The 18,136-nt window shown below is 34.8% G+C and overlaps 2 protein-coding genes across 7 annotated transcripts in view; both read left to right on the top strand.

The window, feature by feature from the left end:
• The first annotated feature begins 616 nt into the window (after positions 1-616).
• Positions 617-10,325, top strand: CSN7 (COP9 signalosome subunit 7). Its single transcript, XM_085944215.1, has 5 exons — positions 617-703; positions 790-999; positions 3,688-3,940; positions 7,323-7,543; positions 8,982-10,325. Exons 2-5 carry the CDS (start codon positions 796-798, stop codon positions 9,144-9,146), a joined length of 843 nt encoding a protein of 280 aa, XP_085800341.1. The 5' UTR covers positions 617-703; positions 790-795; the 3' UTR covers positions 9,147-10,325.
• Positions 10,326-14,251: 3,926 nt separating this feature from the next.
• Positions 14,252-18,136, top strand: part of Ypel (Yippee-like) — a 314,557-nt gene continuing 310,672 nt past the window's right edge. For 4 of the 6 annotated variants that reach the window (XM_085944845.1, XM_085944846.1, XM_085944847.1 and 1 more), the window contains exon 1: positions 14,252-14,400. The gene's annotated coding sequence lies outside the window, so the exon portion shown is untranslated. Of the gene's footprint in view, positions 14,401-16,331; positions 16,490-18,136 lie in introns of those variants that run through there. The other 2 variants (XM_085944848.1, XM_085944855.1) reach the window with 2 other exon arrangements.

Here is an 18,136-nt window from a genome sequence, read left to right as displayed (position 1 = left end):
TCCACATTGGGCAACACTAACATTTCAATGCATTTTTGCATTGAAATTCGTATGTGTGTTTCCATGCAAATGCATTGATGCGTGCATGTGTGAAGCACGATAATACTACTATAGTAATATTGTAATCTTGTTTGAGTACTTTTACAAAAATATTTCAATCAAGATTTTTGACACAAAATTACATTTTATGAACAATATTATGTTTGAATCACACAATGAAATGATTATTTTTTAGTTTAATGATGAAAATATCTTATAGTGGGAAATATCTTTTACTAAATCCAACAAAAACTTTGTTGATTTCAATACAATATATTTCTCTTGTACAATAAACTTGAAATATCAAATTCTTTATAAACTGATAAAATTGCTCTAGCTAGTCTAACTCTCTAAAAAAATCAAATAGTAAACACTCATGGAATAATAGTTTGTCATAAAACTTTTTATGCTAAAAGGTGCATGACATGGAAAGGAGATGTCAAAGTTTTTATTGAAATTGTTTGATGGTTAAATTAAATAAAAAGTACTATTTAATCAACTATGAAAACTGTTTTACTATCACTTTAATATTATGTAAAAATATATTGGAGTTTTGAATTTTGCGAGTGGCAGCATTCTATTTCGCTTGCCGAAAGAATTTATTTTGTTGTGGACGTCAAATTGAAAATAATAATCTTTATTTTACGCATATTAAATTATAAAGGTAATTTTGTTATAGTTCATTGTTTTATGTCTAGTAAATTTGATAGTATTGCAGAAGTATTTTGAGTATATATCTTTTTATTTCAGTTGATAATGAAGACTCTGGGCATCATGACAATTGATAAACCCGATGGCACCACACCGTTGGCCGTGTCCAGTAATAATCCTCTGGAACAGTTTGTGCTCTTAGCTAAAGGTGCCAAAGGAGTAGCGTGTGCCGAATTGATAAAACAGGTCTTAGAGGCCCCCGGTGTTCACGTATTTGGGGAATTATTGGACATGCCCAATGTGAAAGAGGTTAGATTGCATTATTTTTACCCGTACAGTATTTACTAATACAGCAATCTGTTTGGCAATAGTGTAATATTATATTATGGGTAATTTTATAGTACTCCATATCGTTGTTGTGATCAATGTCTTTTGAGACCAGGTTTTGGTTTGGTTTTTGGTCTCAAATTACCTTTACCACAATGACGATATGGAGTATTATACAATTACCATAATATTATGGTATGTATAAAGATGTTCAGAGAAGGTTAAAAGATTAAGAAAGATAATATAAATAGTATATTAAAATGGGTTGTCACATGGAACCAAAATTACCTCTGCGTTTTTATTTCAACATCGTTTCTGGTAACGTTCAGCGGCGATTTTCTTCGACGCATGTGACAATTTGTCTGATCATTTAAAGAAACACATTCAAAATAGTCCAAACCAGTCATTCAATTGTACCAAACTCTTGAATGTTATTTTAATGTGATCAGTGTGTCGAGCCTATACATTCCTAAATGCGCTACTGGCAACATTTATTAATTTAAATCAAAATATTTGAAAATAGAACTCTATGCTTGTTATCATTTTATGAACTGCCTGATATAATAAATGGATCAAGTTACTTATAATAATGGAGCCATGAATCACAATTATTGCTACAGTAACAGGTAACAGCACATTAAAAGTATAGTGCATTAGCCCACTTATTGAAGTTATACTTCTTTAGGCGCGTTTGGAAAATCAGATCAGAGTGTATTTTTGGTGTGTGACATGTAACACATAATTTATTTTATCACACGAAAAAAATCGCACTCGATTGGATTCGAACCACGATTGTTCGGTTATCAGCCGAACGCACTGCCTTTACGACACAGTATGATAATGTAATCGTGACGATTACACAGTATAATATAGTTTTGAATTGTTCCGTTGCCTAGGAAACAAATTTATTATTGTCGGCCATTTGCAATTCCTTACGTAAACAAACTATTAAACGTCATAGTGGCAGTTGTTACTACTTAAATAAAAACAACGATAAATAATTATATAATTTAGTAATATAAGTTAAAGTGTATTGAAATAAACTAACGGCGTTCCAATAAGCGGTCCTTTTTCTTGAGTGTGTAATTTTACAAGATAATTAAGAGCTAGTCGAAGAATCTATGTTATCACAAGTTTTGTTTTTTTTTTTTGTTGCGCCAAAGAAGTATAACTTCTAACGCGCGTACATAAGTACACACACCAATTGATTTGTAGTCAGAAAACACATGTAACTTAATTTTTCATCGCGCACAGCGTTGATGCAACATTGTTGGTTGTTTAAAACATCCATTGACACTTGCAACATAATTGGCAGCTCGCAGCATGAATGTCGATAGAGTGTGTGCTTCAAAAAGTCACCGTCATTGCGACATAATCCATACTATTCATAGCAACTTGTCTTTAAAGCTAGTTTAATTGACTATCGTGCTGTACTGTCAATTCTTGCAATCATAATTAAAAGACATTTCAGGGTAAGAAATACTCTTCCAAGAATTAAAACATTAGTCTGATGTACAATAAAATTTATTCATAGTAAATATTTTGACAGTTTAGTTTTTGACGTTTCAACTGTTTTGACTCCGTGGATTAAGTCGTTTTTGTGAGTGCGGAAGTAAATGCAACTTTGAGCCTTTTCACACGGACAATTTATGGGTGAAAGCACGCTAGCCTACAGTGACTGTTGACAAAGGATCGCTGTGATCGCAAACTACTAAAGTCACCCGTAAATCCATGTGCAAAGATTCTTTGTTGACATTTCTGAGTTGGGAATATATTGGTGTCTAATCTTGTCTTAATCGAATTGGAATTTACGTGGCAGACCTTAATTGCTATGGTTTTAAAAAAAAGTTTTTTGGCAATTCTACGATATTTGAATACTTTGTGTTGCGGCTTGAACGTGTGTAAGTTTTCAAAACTTGAAACTGTACGCTTACAACTCTGAGGTTATGACAGAAAGAGAGAGTCGTGTTCAGCTATGTTCTTTTTTTCGCCTGAGCAGGGGTGTAGATGCATTTACTTTCTTATTTTTATTATGATTTATTTTATTATTCAACAGACTTGAAATATCACAATAATAAATTTAAGGGAGGACTATTAAATTCACATCTTAAGTTCCGTTTACATGATTCACTTTTGACGATCATCGCGGAGGAATCATCCCCAGTGACCTGTGTAAACGCACATTCATCAACGAATCATCGAAAGTGATCATCCGGAATCAAAAGTGAATGAAATTCAACTGGTTCTAATTTTTGATCATTTTGTCTTCGCTGCGGATGATTCCAAAAGTCCTGCGCATGCGCACTGCACCCCTGAGTACTGTCATCATATTCCCCATGATATTACGTCGCATTACTCATGTATAATAGTATATTAGTCCATGGTTTTATCCACCAACGACTCTTTTTCCTATTCATCTTTCTCTCGATGAAATTTCTGCATTCATATAACAATCACAAATTGTTTGAATTCCAACCCGCAGCGTAATTTCACTTGACGCCATTTTGGATGAATTGTGCATTTCACTCTCAGTGACACGTGTAAACAAATCCACGATGATCATCCGCAGTGACTCCTCTAAATGAGCCTTTATGTGAAATATTGTGTGTTTTTATTGTCGTTCTTTTGCATAACACAATCCAAATAAAATGAACTAACTTATTATTCCAGTTGGAGGAAGGCCCATATGCTGCACATTTTAGAACATTAAACCTGTTCGCTTATGGAACATACAAAGAATATCTGACAGACAAAAGCAAGTTCATTGAGCTGACGCCAATCCAATGTAAGAAATTACAACATCTCACGATCGTGACGCTGGGAGCCTGTGAAAAATGCATACCTTATAGTACCCTACTTGAAGAATTGGACATGAAGAATGTGCGGCAGCTAGAAGACTTAATAATCGAAGCTATATACGCAGGTATGGAACTTTTTGAATTCTTCTGCTTTTTCTCTTATTTATAAACATTAAAAGCATTGGTCCACTAAATATTGGAGAAATTAGTGACGTCGGTTGGTAATTGAAGTAGTAGGTACCTATTTTGATATAATAAACAAAAACCGGTTGCCGATAGTAGCTTAATTTGGAAGAGCGCTGATGAGCAGGTATTGAAAAGCCAATAGTTTAAATTTGTCATAATTAGTATGTCACCTCGAAGCATAGTGGATAATGCACGGACGGGGTGTAAACCCAAGAGATGCAGGTTCAATTCCTGCCGGGTGTCTTACTTTTTTCAAAATGATTTTTTCTATTGGTTATAATATATTTTCTCAGAAGTGTTTTTCAAAATTATATATGTTTAATGGGACATCGTTTTATCTTTCAATCCTCACCCCTCCACTATATCTTAGTCAACATAAATACCGTAATAGAACGTCAACTGGTAGCGATAACATATTGACTTTTCTACCAAGGAATTGGACTCCACAATTGCGTTCCGATCTGGTATCTCTGGTCGCAAATAACACAGAAAACTATCACCCCCTTCTTGCTCCGAGCAACATTCACTCTCAGACACCTGACGATACACTTCCATATACACGATGACAACCCAAAAACCAAATTCTATGTCCTTTTCATTTCACTCTATCATAAATCTGCATCCGTTTCTTCTCTTGTCCAACGTCATCCTCACTCTAACCCAATATGGGTCTCAGCAGGCTCCATGAAACGTTTCCATTCCCCACTACTCCCGCGAGCCATCTCTACTACTTGGCCTCATGAATGCTCTGATACTAGGTAGTTATCTAACGTTTACCTCGTATAAGAATATTAACATAACCTCTAACTCGTGAACGCTCATTTTTGTTCCATTTAGGAGCAGAAATGTTTATTTACTTTTGTAAATGTAAAAGTTATGTAAACATAATGTTTACAAGGTAATTGCCACGAAAGGCATGAATTCATTTATTATTCTATCCTACGAAATGAGACACCGACACCGTTGAATGCTATGAAATTATTTTGGACCAATCGCTTAGTCATACTTATGTAAATATAAGTGAGGTCATGTGCTATGCTGTCGATTTATAACTATTGAGTGCCGATTATCTAATTAAAACCAAACGAAAAAGACTATTGTAATGAATAATTTGAATGCATTTAGCATGTGAAGACGTATTTGTGAATAATAGACACTAAGTGTGTATTGCCATTTCGATAATAATTTAGAAGAAAGAAGGGGTCACTCTGTCCGTGCACAAGCAGAAGCAGCAAGCATTCAATTAAACTAGGTACCGATCAAGCAAACATTCAATTATTAAAAGTTTATATTAACTATTAATTTAGGTGATTAGCGCTGTATTTTAGAAAACTAAGAGCGATTACTGTATTTTTTATTATTTACATAAATATTATATACAGTTTATTATGAAAATATTGAGTTATGGCACCCATTATATCTGGCTGTCACGTTTCACCTCGTCACACTCCGTACACACTTCCCTCGTAGAATGTACGGGAGACAGTCGGCCGGGGACTCCTGCTCGGATAAAGGGGTAAAATGCAACGTCTTGTGATCATGTCGGCGTGCAGCTTTAAGCTGAATATGATATAATACTAAATTGCAGCACATTTTTCGCCGTTGCCATAAGATATTGATCCCAAAGTGTGTACAGTGGAAGTCCGATTCTATGATTTTCAAGGGACCCTAAAAAACAACGATAAATGCGGGATATATAAAAAAAACAAGGAATCCCTGGACGCTATATAAATATTTTCAATAATATATACAGTAGCGCAACAGCATCTGTAAATCTCCATAAACCATCGCGCAGATTTCCTATCAGCAAAGGAGTCCGACAAGGTGATACAATCTCACCTAAACTATTTACAGCTACCCTTGAAGACTTATTCAGGCAACTTGACTGGAATGACAAAGGGATCCCCATAAATGGAGAATACCTGAGTCATCTGCGCTTTGCCGATGACATAGTAATTTTCTCGCAAGACTCAGAAGACCTCCAAAGCAGAATGCAGGAACTCGCTGAAGTAAGCAACAAAGTAGGTTTGAAAATAAATGTAACAAAGACGAAAGTCATGTTCAACTGCTTTGCAGGCCAAAAAGAGATCCTCATCAATGGCACTCAGCTCGAACAGGTGAAAAGCTACATCTATCTGGGACAACAAGTATCTATAGATGGATGTATATTTGATGAAATTGTTCGCAGAGTAAAGCTAGGCTGGAGTGCTTTTGGCCGCCTGAATAATGTCTTCAAAAGTGACCTTCCACTGTGCCTAAAGCGCAAAGTGTTCAACCAGTGTGTGCTTCCCGTGATGACATATGCGTGTGAAACATGGACCCTAAGTAAAAGAGAGATCCAGAAACTTAGAGTAGCACAACGTGGTATGGAGAGGTGCATGCTGGGCATAACGCGAAAGGACAAAAAGAGGAATGAGTGGATAAGGAAGCAGACAATGGTTTGCGATGTAATAGAGTTTATTAAAAGCCTTAAATGGAGATGGGCTGGACACATAGCTCGTAGAAGAGACAATCGTTGGACAAATCTAGTCATCCAGTGGTATCCAAGAAGTACAAAACGTCCACAAGGTAGACCTAGAGGCCGCTGGATCGATGAAATGATAAAGTTCTGCGGAAGTACGTGGCAACGCAATGCACAGGACCGAGAGAAGTGGAAGCAACTTGAAGAGGCCTTCATCCAGCAGTGGATAGATTCAGGCTGATGATGATGATGATAAAAAAAAAAATCGACGTCTTGAATTATTTTAAGTTTCTCAGCTAGAGTTTTAGTTTTCTTCATGGGGGGGCATTTTAGTTGCGACTTATAAAAATTCGTGATACGAGATGCGAGGCAAACCTGAGCGGCCTGTACAAAGTGCAAACAAAGCTACGCGACTAATACTAATAAAACGATAATATTTGTGACAGGACCATAATATTTAGACAGTAGATTGAGGAAAACGATAAATCGGGGAACGGTTAGTGCGGTATTTTTTAACATTGTGATAATGGGTGTTTGGTGGAACTTTCAGAAATGAATGATCCATGCGGGAAAACGATTTATGCGAGAACGGTTAATGCGGTATTTTTTAACATTGTGATAATGGGTGTTTGGTGGAACTTTCAGAAATGAATGATCCATGAGGAAAACGATTTATGCGAGAACGGTAGATCGGGGTTCCACTGTACTGTTCTCTTCCAATGTATAATATTTTATCTCCATTCAACAGGCGATGTTTGCAAATTTTATATTTAATAGATCACCATTTAATATCGGACCTTTTATAACTGAGGAACAATAACGACTATATTATGCATTTTTATTATTTTCCATTCCACCAGATATAATTCATGGCAAACTCGATCAAAAGTACAGCCGGCTAGAAGTCGATTACACATTGGGTCGGGACGCTCGTCCTGAAGAAGTGGATTCCATCCTGGCAGTCCTAATGGAATGGTGCGACTCCTGCGATGCTGTACTAGCCTGCGTTGATACCCAGATACAGAGAGCCAATGCTGAGAAACAGAGGCGGACTAAACATAAGGACTCGATAGAGCAAGAGGTACGTGACAATATTGTCTGCATTTATAAGGTTTTAAACGGCGGTGAAAAAGCAACGTGCGTACCATTCTCTTTGGTAGCAAAATTGTACTACCTAATAATTCCTTCCAAACCAACCAGTCCCGCACCACACTCTGTTTTAATCGAGTGTATCACGAGACCCTACATTTGGATATGAAGCATCAGCAGTTGGGAATGCCTCAGAAGCAGATGCCCAAGAGAGGTCGTCACGCACTCAAGTGTGCTTTGACTGAGTTTAGAGAGACTTTCTAATAAAAGTGTCGATGTGAGAGAGGAGCACGAAGAATTAATAAAAATAAATGATTCTAATTAATTTACAACTGTAAAAACAAAGCTAAAGCAATACGGACATACTAAACTATGTGAAGAGATCTTCAAGTCCGCAATAAGATGCTGTAAATTTTTTAAAACCATTATAGTTGATATTTGTGCGACTAAGTCGGACGGCCCGATGGGCCCAACAGCTCGTTGGACCAACTTGAGCATCTCTTTCCTTTCTAGAAAGAAATAGTCTGGTGTTTAGATAACGACCCTTTATATGACAACCAAACAATTTTTCTGCTTTCCTTTGGTCTGTTACATTGTGTTCGTGGCCCAATTCTTCATGTGCTTTTCCGATATATTTTGCCAAGAACAGAAATATTTAAAAAAAATTCAATAAATACTCTCAATTTAACTTCAATTGGCTGAAGCCACATCTCGTGCCCTTCATAAACAATCTTCAATGCTGGTGTAGAGTCACTGTAAACTTCACCAGCATGATCTGCGCAAATATTTTATAGCGGCGCAGAACTCAATTTATTCCATCGCTATGACAAATGTGAAATTATTGTACAAATCGTACAAATCATAATAATATGAAGAATGGATACTTGCCAATAGTGATTTTATTTCGTGAATAATAAATTGTCGGTCCATCTAATAGAAAATTTAACAAAGTTTTGAAGCAACCCCTTTTAGTAGTTAAAATTTTTTCCAATCATTTTTGCTTGGATTTGTGTCATTTGGTAAAAACCTTAAGGCTATACCTCAGTTGAGGCACGGTCTAAAAAGATCGTGGCTAGGCGATGCGCGGATTGCGGGTCGTGGGTGCAAATGACGTATGCCAAACGAAATATAATTTGTCATATAAATCCAACATGTGTCCATTTAATGTTCTTTTTATTGTTCTATCAGTAACAATAATAATAATATATTCATTGGCATGTTTTCTTTTTAAAGTAAATGTGTAACGTTTTTAGTCATCTTTACACGATTTAAGAATTAATACGCCCGTCGCCATCACGAAACAAATTGACGTGTTTCCAGCTCGACGTTCTCTCTCCAAATGGCAGCGTGTCCAAAATTTCGTCGCGCCTATAGTTGAAAATTTTTGAGAAACTTTTTGATAGCAATAAATTATGTTTTTCTATTTACAGATTGTTAATATTAAGAAAACCCTAAAAGCACAAGCTGAAGTGGAGGACAGTGTGGGAGGAGCAGGCAGCTCCGACATGTATCCGTCGAGGAATAAAAAACCAAACAGCAAAGGGAAATCCACTCGGGGCAGTGGAGGAAAATTCTGGCAAAAGACGACATCTTAGATACTCAATAACGTATTATTGCTCTACAAAATAACCTTTTCATAATTTTCTACAAACAGAATATTGTATTTTTTTTATTGTTTACTTGCATTTCAAATGTGTCTGAAGCCCAATCCGAAATATTCTTCTTACGGTCTGCTCCTCAGCTATAACATGTGGACATCATGCTCCAAGAATCCCTGTCGCATGCCAGTCTTCTTGCTCCATCCCAGGTTGTGCTAGTATTTCGTAGGTCCACCATATCCACCCTGTGAATGTATTTAGCGGACTCTAGAATCCGGCTGGCTTGAAGAACAGGCAAGCAAGGCTAAGATTGTCTTGAGGCATTTGTAGCACGTGACAGTCAGATCCAACGCTGCTTCTTCATCTTTGTTGCGACGAAAGGCTGCATGGTCCATTTTATTATCTCTTTGTTAGTCTCAAAGTCACTCAGTATCCACCATAAGCATAATATGTATACAGTCCAGAATAGGCAAGTGCAGCGATCAAAAATCTGTAATTTGTTTATTGTTACATATATGGACCGGTGGTGCATTTCATGTGAACATAGACTAACTCGGTGATGTTAGAATCATTTCTGTGTGTTATCCAGATTTGGAAACACGATAAAAATAAGTCATTTAATAAATCATTAATGAAATTATCTTAAAAACATGCAATGTACTACACAATACGAAAGTAATTTGTTTTTTATTCTCTTTTTCTTGATATTGAGATTATATGCATCACAGCCTTGTTAGAAATAAATTGAATTCTTATAGATTATAATTATTTTACATAATCTTATTATGAAACAGAAATTAACAGTGAATACAATAGAACATTGGTTATCCAGATTTCTCTATGATCATGTTTCGTATGAATATAAGGAAATTATTTATTTGTTATTCGGACAACAATGCGAAATGTTTATCTTGATGCGCGGTAGCTTGGTGTAGTAAAATCTATTCATAAAAAATTGCCCTCACCATAAAAGCATTTGACTGGCAATACTCACAATACTTATAACAAAATGACAGCAACGTTGCCAAGCCTCAAGTTAAACTTGTCGCATTCTACCTTTATGCTCAATTAGGATAATAATTAAGGTTCTATTGTATATCAAAATTTTAGATTTTTTTAGTATTATATTAGCATGTGAAATGACGAATCATCAATAATAAATTCTGCAGTTTGTTTAGTTCTTATATTTTCTTCTACCTACCAATGTCAATGATTATGTCTGATTAATGAAATATTCTTATAATACATACATACTGTACATTTTTTTATTGTTAAATTAATAAAAAATAATATGAATACCTGAAACAATTTCTTCTTCTTAGACTATGTCCAACCCTCAGTGGCGAAATTTTGTCGGTCATTGAACTAAGAAAACAATGCATAATTTTAGATGTGACAAATATTTTTTGACTATTATCTAATACGGCTTGGTTACGCAGGGTTTGATTGATTTTTAGAAACTAACCAACACTATCTGCAATTTGTAGGCTTTAGTTCAATGAAAACAAATACGTATGACTGGCAAAGTTTGGTGTACACTATTTATGTCGGATCTGAACAGCCTATCTTCACCCTTCGCCACTTCCGCCCCTTAAGTGGAGCATATGGACGCCACTCGGCGCCTCAACAAGCATCATTCCAGGTCACACCAGCATCCCGTAGCTCTGCGTATACACTCTATAGATAGTATTTAGCGGCTCTCCTGAAGAACAGGCAAGCCAGATTGAAGAGCAGCACATAGCTGAGTCAGGTTTTACGTAGCCTCTTCACTCTCAGCGTGATAAGAGGCTGCTTGGTTCGCTGTCCTATCTCCTTGTTACTTCTAAAGTCATACCACCGTACACACAGTGTCCGTCGCAAACATCTGTTCTCGAAGCTCAGTATACGGTTGCTTCGACTCTTCGTAACGTGCCATGATTCGCTACTGTAAAGCAGGACCGTCAGAACGCAAGCGTGGAATAGGTAGCATTTGATTTTAACTGAATACAGTCGCGAGTCCCAGATACTCCGCTTCAAGTTAAATGTTGCTCCAGCCATTCGGATAGCGAGCTCTATTAATAGTTGAACTATTTTTCTTTATTATAAAATACCAGCGATCTTTTTCACCAGATCTATGTGCAGAAAGCAAAGGAGAGGTAAGTCTAAAAAATATTTTTTACGAATAAACTTTTTGAAGTGAGCCTATTTTATGTGTGATATAGTGAATCTCGCTGTATAATTCAAAAAAAGCATTACGCAAAATGAATGTCACTCGTATGTTGACAGAAATTTCCGACACTAAAAATAATGGCTCCACCAAACCATACCCGGTTTTGATCTATCTATCAACAGGACCCTACATTTGATGTGAAGCATCAGCAATTTTTTTGAATAGGTACATATGTCACAGGAGCAGTTACCCAAACTGAGATGTCACTCAAGTGTGCTTTATGTTAAAATAATGTTTTCTGTTAATTATTCCATAATCTTGATGTCGCATGACTTTTGGGATTTTTTGACCCCCTTCACGCCATCTTCTCAAAATCATACCTTTTCTCTAAATTATCTCAAATTTTTAAACTCTTCATTCATTAAAAAATAATAATAATAAATAAGGTAGTTCTCATGGAATATTTTAGTTTCGGAAAAAAATAACATGATTTATATTTTATTAGTATTGTGACATTACATTTTTTTTATTTATTTAAAAAAAAGACTCATTGAGCACATCATAACAAAGTATTAATTCAAGATGTTCACAACGTGATGTTTAGAATAAAAAGTGCAAGTAAATCAACTAGAGAAAAAACAAGGTATAGAAGAAAAACAATGCAAAAACTAATTTTATAAAAAAGAAATAAAAAAAAAAACAATAATTAAAAAAAAATACAAATTGACAATAAAATCAAATATTAAAAACAGAATACATAATATACATAATTCTGAAAACACTTGTGAGAAAATATAGCCAATAGAAAAAACCTTTTTCGAAAAAAGTAAGACACCGGCAGGAATCGAACCTACCTCTCTTGGGCTTCGCGCCCTATGCATTACCACTATACTACAGCTGCCATGCTTAACTTGTTGATCGCGGAGCATTTAATTACCGCATTTAAATAACATGCTAATTCTATCGAATGGCCAATTAATTAGTGTACAACAGGTGTGGCGTCTGCGTGGAAAGGATTAATTGCGACAAATTTTAACTATTGGCCTTATTAATACCTGCTCATAAGCGGACTCTAAATTGAGTTGCGGTAGGCAATCGATTTTTGTATTCTAAATGAAAGCATTTATTACTTTAATTACTAATCGACGTCACGGATGTCTCCAATATTTTCTGTTGCAACTTACTTGAACTTGCTAATAATTTTTAATAACTATTTCTTTTATTCAATGAATAATTCCGAAAATTTAAGAATGTACCATTGTAATTATTAAACATACATAATTCTGAAAGCACTTATGAGAAAATATAGCCAATAGAAAAAATCTTTTTCGAAAAAAAGTATGCAAAAAATATAAATATCGTCAGTGCTACCAAAAGTTGGTAAGTCGATGATTTAAGTATTTAAAGTTAAATACGGATTATGTGTCTATATATAAATATGTATGCTAGAAAAAAATTCAAGGTCATCGATATATAGAACATATTACACAAAACGCACAAAAAAATTACCATTATGCCTGATTTTAGAGAGCATGTAAACTTTAAATTGCAATTATTCCATAACACGATTTCGAGACTTTTGGCAGTAACCCCGTGACATACAAGTAGGTACATTACTTACTATATTAGTCATTAGTGTATATTTGGAAACTAGGGGTTTTGTAACTAATTTTATGGAATCTTGAATAGAGATGTACGATTTTCACATTAAGTAGGTACATAATAATATTATTATCGATAATTTTCTTGTATTGAATATTTTTGGGGATGCTCCGCATCCACAGTATCTATGCACCGATTATTAGGTAGGTATATTGATTTTAGATAATATGGATGTGTCTGAGTCTGATAACATTCGGATATGTCTGATTTTGAAAGTAACATAATATGTAATTGAATTTGCCAGTGTCAAGTTTGAATTGACAGACCGACATATATAAAATAAAAAATTCAGCTCACTGGTTTTGTCGGGTTCGCGATATCTAGTTTACTTCCGTTGTCATTCGACGTCCTTGGTGACCAAAAACGACACAGGGAGATTTGCAATTAATTAGTCTGATATTTTGTTAGTGATGTATTCATACAACACATTTCTTAGATATTGGACTCATGAAAGGATGATAAAAATAATGTTTAAAAAAAATGAGGCGGCATTTTGGCGCTGCCTATGAGCGGCATTTTATCTAGGGACGTCACTGATTATCGTAGATAGCGAATATGGACAATTTATATAACCGCACGCCAATGAAATTAATATGCCCACCTTAGTCCTAATGTAGTGTTTTTATATACCATTATTTACCTACCTACCTACCTATCATGAAATATTAAAAAAAAAAAAAAAAAAAAACATCATTTTGGGAGAACTGTCGCTTTGTCATTGTTATATTATTTTTCTAGTATAGGTGAGATAGATGGTGAATACACCAACATAGTTTATCACAAAATTTAATAATTTTCAACTATGGAACAAAGAACATAGAAAGAGCATAGAACAAACATATCAAAACAGAAGATAAACATTTTTGTCACAGAAGCAAATAAAATTCATCGATTTAAAATTGCCGCTGTTTTGATTTGTATGCTTCCATTTTCAAATGAGTTTCTTTTTCACTTATTCCAAGAGATACAGAGCTTCGCGAGTATAAAACGTACGTGTATTCTCTTTATAACATCTTCAGAAACATCGGCGCAAACAAGATGCGCAGTGTACCATTTAATTATAATATCACTAAAAATTGGCATACTATTTTTAAATGTTTACGTTTGAAAATACGCAAAATTTTTGTTGAAATATGAAATAATTCTGCATTAAATTGCTACAGAAATACTTATTTTCGATGGATTTTGTTAATTAATGAATGATTTGAAAACAGTATCTTGGAATTTGAGTGTGCTTCACTAAGTGGCAATATGTGCATACTCGCAGCGCAAATAAATCGAAGTTTTGTTCACAGTCCATAGGCGATGCGTAGTCGTCGTTAGATGTATGTGAAAATTCCTTTTTGTGCTACAAATTGTTAGTGATTCTCGTCAGATTTTTAAAAATCGTCAGCTGACAGTGTTCATAATCAATTGTGTTATCATTGGATGCATAGTAAGGTAGGAATTAATGATAAAATACCCGTTTCTACATGTACTTTCTTTGTCTTCGCAATCAAAGCATAACAAAAATAACAAACTACTTTTGACTTCGTATTTCAACTAACTAATTTACGAATACTGTAATATGTACGATAACTGTTATTTCGTATGTTTTTTTAAGCGGAAAAGTAATAATCAATATTCGGTCAATATGTCGTGACCTCAGTTCGTGGATTATTATCTAAACATGTTTGGCGTGGGTCGCCATTTCAGTTATTCAATACTAAATTATAGGTTTTATTTTAATTATTGTGTTAAATGTATGCATTTCGCTGTTGTTTCTTGATTACTGTATAGAGATTAAGTATTTTTGAGTTGTTCATGTCAAATGTTGTGGTAATTCTCTTTGTTATGGGAGTCAGCTGTTTCGTGTGGGACTTGGTTGAAGACTTCGTCTACGACACACGTTCATAATAAAGTCAAGATACGTGTATTTAGAGAGAGTGAGATAGAACTATTATGTTGAGTGAAAGTTTAATGTTTATTTTTTGTTTGTACACTTTAATTTTGACAGTCTGATATTGCGAAATGTATTTATTTTGGTACCATTGGCCGTCAAAAGCTTGTTTGTTACATTTTGCATTTTTCAACATTGCATCTAATTGGTCGCTTGTATTATCGTAATCGTACGTAATTTTTCTCAATTTTGCATTAGTTTTCCAGCTTACGTATTTCAACTCCTTTGAAGGATTAGCCTCAATGCCAAACATAGCATTTTCAAGATTTCCATAATATGTACATACATACTACCTACATACCTACTATGTAATAATAATTAATGCCTTCAACGAATAAAACATTCCCTATCGGTTTACAAAATGATTTAAATTTGAATTCAAACTATAAAAAATAAATTATGATGTGGGTGGGTTGCGTTGACTGTTCTCGTAAAACGTGAATTTGGGGGAAATGAAAATTTTATTGTAAAGTTGTTTAAACTTTAAACAATGGCTATTTCCGTAACATAATAGCGGGTTTAAGTTTCGTGCTACGGTATATTCCATTGGCGTATCATCGCGACACGATAGCAAAATAAGTTTGTTCTTGTCATCTTATAAAGATTTACTTATACATACCTACTTATGCTTTTTAACTAGACAATCATTATCGTAGTATGTTCCTACCCAAGGTACCATAATAGTATAATATAATTATGTACTTAATATTATAAAGCTACCTCTACACGATCAGTATTACTGTCAGTGCCAATTGGGCTTGATGTTTTCGCTGCGCTCACGGAGACGTTTTTACAAACGAAAATCGTACATTTTTTCTCACCTTCAGTTTGGGCAAATCCGATATAATATCTCATTGTTTGAAAACCACTCCATCGGGTCTATTCTATACACAAGGCGACCGCTAAAGTGATAGTATTTATTACATATTTGTGTTCAGGTATTATAATTGTTACAATAAGTTAGCCGTCTAAACAATCAAAACTGTCTATATCGCTCTAAATTGTATCACAACCAAGATAGGTGCTGTTAAAATATAGCACTTATTGTAACAATTATAACCAACTTATTGTAATTGTTACAATAAGTGCTAATACTTTGATACAAACCGACCCAAGTTTGATAACATTTATCACTTTATCACTTTAGCGGTCGATAAGTATAGAATAGACCCACATATTAATAAGTCGTATATCATTGGCAAGATACCGTTTAATTTCAATAGGTACGTCGACCAATGAATGGCTTCGAATCCTTTACAAATTGTTAGAAAATGTGTATCCTATGCGGTAAATCAATGGTCAGTACCATACAATATTGACAGTAATACTGACAATGTAAGGGGTGGGTGGAATGATGGAGTGCTGGAGTGTCGTAATATACTGACAAATATTCGAATATTTTGATATTTGATGTTGATCGTCTGTTGATCAGTAGCAGGACGTGGACAAATTGGGCGACATATCGTCCGCAGACCTTTGGCTCGCCAGCAGCGCTCGAAATGGACACGAGCGCACCGGAGCGCAGCTCCTGTTCGTGTAATCCCTGAGATTATCGCTCCGTCTCCAGGAAAAATGAAATATTGCATTCCGGTTCGTGAATTATTAAAAAGTAGTATAATTATTTATCTTGAATCTATTTTTTAAATGTATAGTAAATTTATCGGAATCGTATTAAAAATAATGTTTATAACGTGACGTAAGCTTCAATTTTTGTCTGCGGCGCCGCAACATTATGCCCTAATCTTGCATGCCACAAAACTGTTTTGCCATTTGATCGTCTGAACTTGGCAGGTAAGTATATTATAACAAAAAAAACTTACTTACACAAGTTATAATATTACATATTTAAAAAATATATAAATATTTTCGGAAATTTTTCCAATTCGAGCGTTGCTCGCCAGTAGATCGTACTGATTAGGATTAGAGCTGTGTCGCATTATAGATTATAAGAAACTACGAACTACCTACATTTTCGTTGCGTGGCAAGATATTTGGATGAATAATCACAAATATGCCAATGGCATAATATTATGTAATTTGCAAATTTGTCAAAACAGGGGAGGCGTTCTAAACGTTAAAACCCCTAATCCGCCAACCTACCTAATTTACCACACTACGTACCTGCTTTAAAAAAACTTTCAGAAATGTCATCAGTTGTTCTAATACTATTTTTTAACGTTTTTTCTTTTTGTTATTATAGTCAAATCTTTGTTCACGCCACTGTGGAGTCATAGCCAGCGTTATATTGTACTATCCAGTGGTGGCGAACCTATGGCACGTGTTTGAAGAGAAAAAATACTTATAATAATAATAAATGACAAATCGCATTGTATATCAAATAGCAGTCAAATACTCATCAAGAATAAGCATTACAATTAATTTAAATATATTATAATTTTATTGTATAGGTCGGTCCTTGGGCTTTTTGCGTAATATATAATGTTATCGCACTAATCTCATCAGGCGGCGGGGGATGCCGCACCGCGAACCTCGAATCGATTTACAATGCTCGAGACCACTGCAGCGAGAGAATGCCTCATCTGATTGGAGCAATTCTGGTGTCAATTTGTACGTAAAGAACCAAACTAATTAATAAATTAATAAACAATTTCATTTCTACCCACAAAAATGACTGTACTAAATAAGAAACAAAAATTTGATGAAGATAATATCGTATAAATGACATTTTGAGTTAGTTATACCAAAATGTTCCTTATTTCAAACGTTACCGTCAGGAAACCTTCTTAATAAATAAACTGTCTTTATTTTAAAGTCATCCTTTTTACGATTACTTAATAAACTCACGTGATAGACCATTTCAAACATTTTAAAAACTTCAAAGTCAAATTACTCAAAACTAGTATTCTCCAGTTAGTGTGTTCTGCCAGAACAGAGACGATATGTAGTTTCAAAATTGGTGGACCGAAATGTATGGCGTAATTGAAAAGAGTGGTATTTAGAACATCATCATTTTTTTAAAACTATTTTTTCCCCATAACTGCTTGGCACGTCAGACAGTAGAAAAATAATTGGGAAATTTTGGCACGCGTACGTAAAAAGGTTCGCGTACACTGTACTATAATATAGGTACCTATGATAATATTGTACGCGAGTTCGCCTCTCGAAAATGTTAAGTAAAATGCCACAAGACTGTCGAAACAATCTAACTTTGCTGGTTTTTTTCTTCCGATAGGTAGGTAAGCTAAGTTGGCCATGCCATACAACGCGGAATAATAA

This window comes from Rhyacophila brunnea, unplaced genomic scaffold (genome assembly GCF_057557595.1).
Source record: "Rhyacophila brunnea isolate RB1 unplaced genomic scaffold, BYU_Rbru_1.0 scaffold_17, whole genome shotgun sequence".
NCBI classification, from domain to species: domain Eukaryota; kingdom Metazoa; phylum Arthropoda; class Insecta; order Trichoptera; family Rhyacophilidae; genus Rhyacophila; species Rhyacophila brunnea.
This window is presented reverse-complemented; position numbering and strand designations above follow the sequence as displayed.